The sequence below is a fragment of the Rhinopithecus bieti genome, unplaced genomic scaffold (assembly GCF_001698545.2).
Source record: "Rhinopithecus bieti isolate Rb0 unplaced genomic scaffold, ASM169854v2 scaffold_72455, whole genome shotgun sequence".
Classification (NCBI taxonomy): domain Eukaryota; kingdom Metazoa; phylum Chordata; class Mammalia; order Primates; family Cercopithecidae; genus Rhinopithecus; species Rhinopithecus bieti.
In genome coordinates, this window is record NW_016826741.1 from 125,902 (window position 1) to 134,810 (window position 8,909).

An 8,909-nucleotide genomic window follows, 5' to 3' on the forward strand; every position below is an offset into this window, starting at 1 on the left:
CTTAGTTTGGCTGGATATGAAATTCTGGGTTGAAAATTCTTTTCTTTAAGCATGTTGAATATTGGCCCCCACCCTCTTCTGACTTGTAGAGTTTCTGCTGAGAGATCTGCTGTTAGTCTGATGGGCTTCCCTTTATGGGTAACCCGACCTTTCTCTCTGGCTGCCCTTAACATTTTTTCCTTCATTTCAACTTTTGTGAATCTGATAATTATGTGTGTTGGAGTTGCTCTTCTCAAGGAGTATCTTTGTGGTGTTCTCTGTATTTCCCGATTTTGAATGTTAGCCTGCCTTCCTACGTTGGGGAAGTTCTCCTGGATAATATCCTGCAGAGTGTTTTCCAACTTGGTTTCATTCTCCCTGTCACTTTCAGGTACAACAGTCAGATGTAGTTTGGTCTTTTCACATAGTCCCATATTTCTTGGAGTTTTTGTTCATTTCTTTTTACTCTTTTTTCTCTAAACTTCTCTTCTGGCTTCATTTCATTCTTTTGATCTTCAGTCACTGATACCCTTTCTTCCAGTTGATCGAGTCAGTTACTGAAGCTTGTGCATTTGTCACGTAGTTCGCATGTCATGGTTTTCATCTCTATCAGGTCGTTTAAGGATTTCTCTACATTGGTTATTCTAGTTAGCCATTTGTCAAATCTTTTTTCAAAGTTTTTAGTTTTTTTGCGCTGGGTTCGTAATTCCTTCTTTAGCTCCTAGAAGTTTGATTGTCTGAAGCCTTCTTCTCTCAACTCGTCAAAGACATTCTCCATCCAGCTTTGTTCCGTTGCTGGTGAGGAGCTGCGTTCCTTTGGAGGGGAGAGGCACTCTGATTTTTAGAATTTCCAGCTTTTCTGCACTGCTTTTTCCCCATCTTTGTGGTTTTATCTACCTTTGGTCTTTGATGATGGTGACGTACAGATGGGGTTTTGGTGTGGATGTCCTTTCTGTTTATTATTTTTCCTTCTAACAGTCAGGACCCTCAGCTGCAGGTTTGTTGGAGTTTGCTCGAGGTCCACTCCAGACCCTGTTTGCCTGGGTATCAGCAGCGGAGGCTGCAGAAGAGTGAATATTGCTGAACAGCAAATGTTGCTGTCTGATTGTTCCTCTGGAAGCTTTGTCTCAGAGGTGTACCTGGCCATGGGAGGTATGAGGTGTCAGTCTGCCCCTAGTGGGGGATGTCTCCCAGTTAGGCTACTCAGGGGTCAGGGACCCACTTGAGCAGGCAGTCTGTCCGTTCTCAGATCTCCAACTCTGTGCTGGGAGAACTTCTGCTCTCTTCAGAGCTGTCAGAGAGGGACATTTACATCTGCAGAGGTTTCTGCTGCCTTTTGTTTAGCTATACCCTGTCCCCAGAAGGGGAGTCTTTAGAGGCAGGCAGGCCTCCTTGAGCTGCAGTGGGCTCCACCAAGTTCAAGCTTCCCAGCCTTTCTTTACCTACTTAAGCCTTAGCAATGGCGGGCGCCCCTCACCCAGCCTCACTGCTGCCTTGCAGTTCGATCTCAGACTGCTGTGCTAGCAATGAGGGAGGCTCCATGGGTGTGGGACCCTCCCAGCCAGGCGCAGGATATAATCTTCTGGTGTGCTGTTTGCTAAGACCCTTGGTAAAGTGCAGTATTAGGGTGTGAGTGACCAGATTTTCCAGGTGTTGTGTTTCACGGTTTCCCTTGGCTAGTAAAGGGAATTCCTTTCTCGCTTGTGCTTCCCAGGTGAGGTGGTGCCTCGCCCTGCTTCGACTCTCACTCGTTGGGCTATGCCCTCTGTCCTGCACCCACTGTCCGACACGCCCCAGTGAGATGAACCCGGTACCTCAGTTGGAAATGCAGAAATCACCCATCTTCTGTGTCGCTCACGCTGGGAGCTGGAGGCTGGAGCTGTTCCTATTCGGCCATCTTGGCACCGACTATCTACCTTCCCCAGTAGTACTGCTTTAATTAGTTACTGATGTCTTTTTCCAGATGATTGTTATTGTTACTGACTTTGTTCATAACCCCAGTACTAGAGATAATTTCATAGTCAATTTCAAAGAAGATTAGAACATTTTGGTTCATTAATAGATTGAAAGAGAGACCACTGGCCAAATCCAGAATATTTACAAAGAGCATCTAAAATCTTTGAAGGTTGTCAGAACTCCCACCCTCAGATAACCTTATAGAAATCTTTGCCCTTCCTGAAATATTCACCAATTTTTTTTTTCTTTTTTTTTGAGACGGAGTTTCGCTCTTGTTGCCCAGGCTGGAGTGCAATGGTGCAATCTCAGCTCACCATAACCTCTGCCTCCCGGGTTCAAGCAGCCTTCCTCAGACTCCTGAGTAGCTGGGATTACAGCCATGCCCCACCACACCTGGCTAATTTTGTGTTTTTAGTAGAGACGGGGTTTCTCCATGTTGGTCAGGCTGGTCTTCAACTCCCAACCTCAGGTAATCCGCCTGCCTCGGCCTCCCAAAGTGCTGGGATTGCAGGCGTGAGCCACCATGCTTGGCCCACTAATTTTTTTAATTTTTTTTTTTCTTTGAGAAGGCGGTCTTGCTCTGTCATCTAGGCTGTAGTTGCAGTGGTACAATCACAGCTCACTGCAACATTGACCTCTTGGGCCCAAACAATTCTCCTACCTCAGCCTCCCAAGTAGCTGGGACTACAGGTACTTGCCACCACACCCAGCTTTATTTTATTTTTTGTAGAGATGGGGTCTCACTATATATAGCCAGGTCTCAAACTCCTGGGCTCAAGTAATTCTCCCACCTCAGCCTCCCAAGTTGCTGGGATTACAGGCGTGAGCCACTGTGCCCAGCCCACTTATTAAATATCAGTATGGACCAATGAATTCATCTTTTATTCAGCAAGTTATATCTATTACTGTGTTCATTTTGATGCTCAATTTTACCATATTTAAGCTGGCTCCTGTGTCCTTTGGACACATGCCCATCATTCTTTGAGTATCTCCTTATTTTCTGACACAGAAAGATATGTCATGATTAATCTTTTGCTCTCTGTGCTCTGGAATCAGCCATCTTTTCAAGAAGTTCTGGTTGATTTTAATGGATAATGGTTTTTTGTTTTTGGTTTTTTTAAGTTTTAGTTTCAGTTTTTCAGAGATGGCATCTTGCTATGTTTACTAAGCTGAAATGCAGTGGCTATTCACAGGCATGATCTTGGTGCACCACAGCCTCAAACTCCTGAGCTCAAGCAATCCTCTCACCTCAGCCTCCCAAGTAGCTGAGACTGCTCCTGAGTTGCTTATGCCATTGTGCCTGGTTAAGAATGGTATTTAGAAGCCAAGATCCGGGTTCTAGGTGGGCTTCCTGCTATTGGGATATAATTGCCTCTATGCCATCTCAGTGGACAGAGAGGAAGGAAATGTGTGTATATATTCATCCACATACACAACTGTATCTACTTCTATATTTCTATCTATCTAAAATCATTATTTCATACCAATACTTCCAACTCTAGAGCATTACCACAGAATTTATTCTAAGTTTTCCTATTTCTATATGTGTAACTCTCTTCTCCAACAGCAAGAAGCTTGGCTTCAGTTTCCTCAATGTTACTTATTCGTATTTCCTGTGTGTAATCAACCTCCTGACAATGTAGGCCACCTCCTTCACCCCAACCCTCAGCTACGCACCACACAAGTGACCTTCTCTGCCCAGTCCTGTTAACCAGCCTTGTGGAATCCTCAGCCTGACCACACTGTGCCAGCAACACCAGCTGAACCTCCAACTAGCCACATCCTCAGGCCCTGGCCCTGCTGACCATCTTTGGCCCCATTTGCATCTACTGAGTCCTAAGCCCTGACCAAAAGGAAGGGGCAGAATACCAGTTTAATGGAAATGGAAAAGGCATTACAAGTTTGGAAGATAAGAAAAAGATGAAAAAATATAGAAGGAAAGAAGAAAAGAAAATAATAAAACCTGTTGCAGATGCAACAAATATGTGACACCAGCTTTATACCAAGGCCCTGTACAAAGTCTGAGGGCAAGTAAGATCTGTTCCTAACCCTCAAGAAACTTACAACTGCCCAGAAAGAATAATATGTATGTACTAGACAGGAAACAATGTTGTAATTAACATTGTAAGTATATGAGCAGAGGACCAGGAGGAAAAGAACAATGGATTCAGCCTGAGGATGTTGGCGGACAAATGGAATGCTGCCAGGGAAGGGTGGCCTGTTCCCAATCAAGGAAGCCTTTAACCAGGTGCAAAGTTGAGGCACCCAGGGCACATGGGGTTAGTGACCAAAATGTGCAAAATCTAGTGTATGTTTTAAAGTGTTTTTGAAATAATATCTTAAATTGTTAGTATATGTATAACTTTTGCTTTTAAATGCTTTTAAAACATTTTTTGATATAATAATCTTTATTGTGTCTTCAAATTATAGCTGAAGAGTCTGCTTCTTCTGGAGCAAAGGGAGATCTGGCTGCTGGTAACCGATGTCACTCTGCAAACGCAGGAGGAGAATGACCCCAAGCTCCCCAAAACCCTGCTTGTCTATGTGGCCCCCTTGTGTGTGCTGGGCTCTGAGGTCCTGGAGGCACTCGCTGGGGCTGCCCCTCACAACCTCTTCTTCAAGGACGCTCTCCGTGACCAGGGTGTGCTTGCTTCTCCACAGCTTTGATGCAGGGGTGACTGATCGGTGCCCATAGAATAGCCCTTGTGGCCTCTGGATGCCTCCATGTTGCTTGGATGCTGCTGGCACCTTCACGGAGCCCATCACAGACATGGCCTATGTACCAGCCTCCAGCTTTCACTGACCCTGTAGCGGCTACCTGGGCAGAACCAGCTCCATGGACATGGCTGTTGCTCACTCCAGAATTGTCTGCTGGTGGCACCCTGTACTGCTGCAGAATCCACAAACAAACCAAAAGCTAGAATATTATAAATGCATATACTTAGATCAGCCAGCCCCTTTTTCCAGGGATCAAACTAAAATCCTGTCTAAGCTATCTTTTTAAATTTTTATTGAGTCATAATTCACATACCACATAATTTACCGTTTCTGGATTGACTTGAATCTCACATTTGAGTGCTTCTTTAGCTTAGCTCACAGGGTTTGGGAATGTGTACACACAATGCATGTGCTGTTGGACACAGTCCCATAACTACACCTTCACCTGCATGACTCGAGGGGTAGCAAAGGAGACTGCCATTATGAGCACAATTCACTTTTTCTTCAAGGCTTCAGTAACCTGAAGTGTCTGTCAGCAGGTCGGATTGTCTGTGCTGAACGGACTATTGTCTTGCTTCAGAAACCCCTTTTGAGTATGGTCTCTGGTGCAAGTTCCTGTGAACTGCCTGATCCAGTGATGCTTGACAGTCTGGACTCTGCCACACCTGTCAACTCCATCTGCAGTGTTCAAGGTAAGCAGCTGTCTCACAGGTGCTTTATATACTTTCTTAACTATTATACTTTATATTCATTTACTCATTCATTCAACAAGTATTTGTGGAGTGCCCGCCACGTTCCAGACACTGGATACATAAAGAACAAAAGCAGAAATTGTTCTTGGTATCAAACTCGATTCTGCACAGAAGGAGGTGAATCAGATGAACACAGACAGGCCTATCCTCGGGCTCTGAGTGCTCTAGCCACTGATACCTGGGCCCACATCTTAGTGGGGAGCTCAGGGAAGGTTTCCCAAAGACAGGAGCCTCAAGCTGAGCTCTGAAGCATAGATGAGACTACTTAGGTCAGGGATGGAGCAGAAGGAACATTCCTGGGAAGAAAGCAGGACTTCGTAAGGCCGCTGGCATGAGAAAGCTGCTGAGCGGCGGTGTCCGGAAAAAGGCAGGACAGGCAGCCAGATGGAGGTTGGACAAAGCTGAGGCTGGTGGGCCCACCAGGCTGGTGGTGTCAGGAGTGTGCTTTGTCATTGGTACAGGCAGCCTGGTCTGATGTCCTCCCTGCAGAGCAGAGTGGAGGGGCTGGATGGCATTGGGGGCAGCGGTAGAGAAGGAAATCCAAGGGTGGACTTAGGGAAATCGGCAGGTTGAGTGATGAATTGGGCATAGATGGAGGCAGAAGATATATCTGACGACCTCTGAGCTCCTGGCTCAGATGAGGTGACGGTAGTGCTGTTCATTAAGTAGGATGTGGCAGGCAAGGTCAGCTTTAAGGGGACACTCTCAGTTCTGTCAGGAGAGTTTGCATGTTTTGCATACATCTGAGATGTTTCAGCAGCTGGTTAGATATGCGAGTCTGGAGCTGAAAACAGCATTAATATTTTCTCTTTTTTAACTTCATAAAACTTAGTAATAAAAGTCATACATGGCTAGTGGAACTAGTGAAAAATAAATGAAGAGAAAGTTAACAGCCCGCCCTCTTTCCCTGGCTTTCTGCTGCACTGGCACATCCAGGAGACACAGCTGCCCACCTTGAGGGGGTGTGTGTGCTTGCAAGTCAGATGATTTACTGCACATTATTCTGCCACTTGCTTCTCTGTAGCAGGGATATCTGTCCAGGTGGGAAGAGAGATCCAACTCAAGAGGTTAATAGTTGCATAGCATCCCCTCATATGAATAAACTCTCCCTCCACTCATGGACATCCAGAATCTCTCTTGTTTTTGCAATTATTAAACAAGGCTGTAATAAACGTTCTTGGACATTAATCCTTACTGATTTCTGTAAAGGAGGATTTCAGCGGTTTGGGGTTCATGGAGATTTTAAACAATTTTATTGAGTTATAACTCAGTAATACCCTATAATTCACTCCTTTAAAGTGTTTTTAGTATTCACAGAATTGTGCAAACATCACTACAATCTAATTTTAGAACAAAAACCCACACCTATTATCATTCATGCCCCGTTACCACCCACCCTCCCACACCCTAGTCTTAGGAAACCACCAATCTACTATTTGTTTCTATGAAATTTGCCTGTTCTGTTTTTGGGGCGGGGGGAATGTTTCTGTTTTTGTTTTTGTTTTTTTTGTTTTGAGATGGAGTCTCTCTCTGTCACCCAGTGACATGCAGTGGCATGATCTCTGCTCACTGCAACCTCCGCCTCCCAGGTTCATGCCGTTCTTCTGCCTCAGCCTCCCGAGTAGCTGGGACTACAGGCGCCCGCCACCATGCCTGGCTAATTTTTTTTGTATTTTTAGTAGAGACAGGGTTTCACCATGTTAGCCAGGATGGTCTCGATCTCCTGACCTCATGAGCCACCTGCTTCGGCCTCCCAAAGTGCTGGGATTACAGGCATGAGCCACTGTGCCCAGCCAATTACTGCAACTTTTAAGTCTTGAAGTTGAGTACTGTCAGTTTTCCAACTTTGTTCTTGTTCTTCAATATTGTCTTGGCTATTCTAGGTCATTTTGCCTCTCCATATAAACTTTAGAATCAATTTGTTGATATCCACAAAATAACTTGATGAGATTTTGATTGGGATAGTGTTGAGTCTGTAGATCAGGTGGGGAAAAACTGACATGTTAATACTAGAGCCTTCTTATCCATGAACATGGAATATCTCTGTATTTATTGATATCTTCTTTGCTATCTTTCAGAAGAGTTTTTTAGTTTTCCTCATACAGATCTTATACATATTTTGTTAGATTTATACTGAAGTATTTCATTTGTTTTGTTGCTATTGTAAATAGTATTGTTTTTCATTTCAAATTCCAATCATTCATTGCATTTCATAGGAAAACAATTAACTTTTTGATATTAACCCTGCAACTTTGCTGTAATCACTTAGTAGTTCCAGTGTTTTCTTGTTGTTTCTTTGGGATTTTCTACATAGAAAACTAAGTCATCTGTGAACAGTTTTCTTTCTTTCTTCTCAATATGTGTACCTTTTATTTTATTTTCTTGTCTTACTGCATTAGCTAGGACTATCAGTACCATGTAGAATAGCAGTAGTGGGAACATCCTTGCCCTGTTCTTAATCTTAAGGGTTAACCATGTACTTTCTCACCATTGATTATGATGTTAACTAGAGGGGTTTTGTTGTTCCATTTGCTGGAGATAGTATCACTTCGGAAGAAAATAATATTAGCTCTCCTTCCCTTCTTTTATTATACTCTTCCTTTCCATCTACCTGCCTTTGCATCTGCACTTTATATTGTTAAGATTGGTAACATTCTGTTGTATAACTATAATTAACCTTTGCACACATTTTCTACAGATTGATTCTCAAAGATGAAAATCAATAAATGGTATTTATATTATTATGATTATACAAGTTGAGTATCCCATATCTGAAATGCTTGTAACCAGAAGTGTTTTGGATTTTTTATTGGTTTTTTCATCCTTTTTTTTGAATGGGGTCTTCCTGTGTTGTCCAGGCTGCTCTCAAACTCCTGGGCATATTTTGGTTTTAATGTTTTTGAGACGGGATCGTCCAGGCTGGAGTGCATTGGTGTGATCATAGTTTCCTGTAACCTTGAACTCTTGAGCTAAAGCAATACTCCCACATCAGCCTGCCGAGTAGCTAGGACTACTGGGATGGCACGCACCACCATGCCCAGCTAATTTTTGTTGTTGTTGTTGTTGTTGTTGAGACAGAGTTTCACTGTGTTGCCCAGGCTGCTCTCAAACTCATGACCTCAAGTAATCCCCCAGCCTTGGCCTTCCAAAGTGCTGGGATTACAAGTGTGAGCCATTGTGGCTAGCCACGTGTCTTTATATAAACAACATATAGTTGGTTCTTGTTTTTCGTTCACTCTGATCGTCTCTGTTATTTAATTTGTGTATTGAGACCATTCTCATTTAAAGTGATTATTCATATAACTGAGATAATATCAACTGTATAACTGTTTTCTATTTATTGCATGGCTTCTTTTTTTTTGTCTTCCACTCCCTTTCTAACTATTTTCATTTTTATTGAGCATTATGTTTCCATTTTCTCTTTTCTTTCAAAATATCAATTATACTTTTTTTTTTTTAGAATTTTTTTTTCCTTTTCTTTTTTTTTTTAAAAAATTAATTTTC

At 43.1% G+C, this 8,909-nt stretch overlaps 1 protein-coding gene across 2 annotated transcripts in view; it reads left to right on the forward strand.

Annotated features, from left to right (window-relative positions):
- SPIDR (scaffold protein involved in DNA repair) overlaps positions 1 to 8,909 on the forward strand; it is a 144,112-nt gene that overhangs the window by 121,465 nt on the left and 13,738 nt on the right. For both annotated transcript variants that reach the window (XM_017863551.1, XM_017863553.1), the window contains 2 exons: positions 4,366 to 4,576; positions 5,193 to 5,345. In XM_017863551.1, coding sequence (XP_017719040.1) covers positions 4,366 to 4,576; positions 5,193 to 5,345 — 364 coding nt within the window. The remainder of the gene's footprint in view (positions 1 to 4,365; positions 4,577 to 5,192; positions 5,346 to 8,909) is intronic.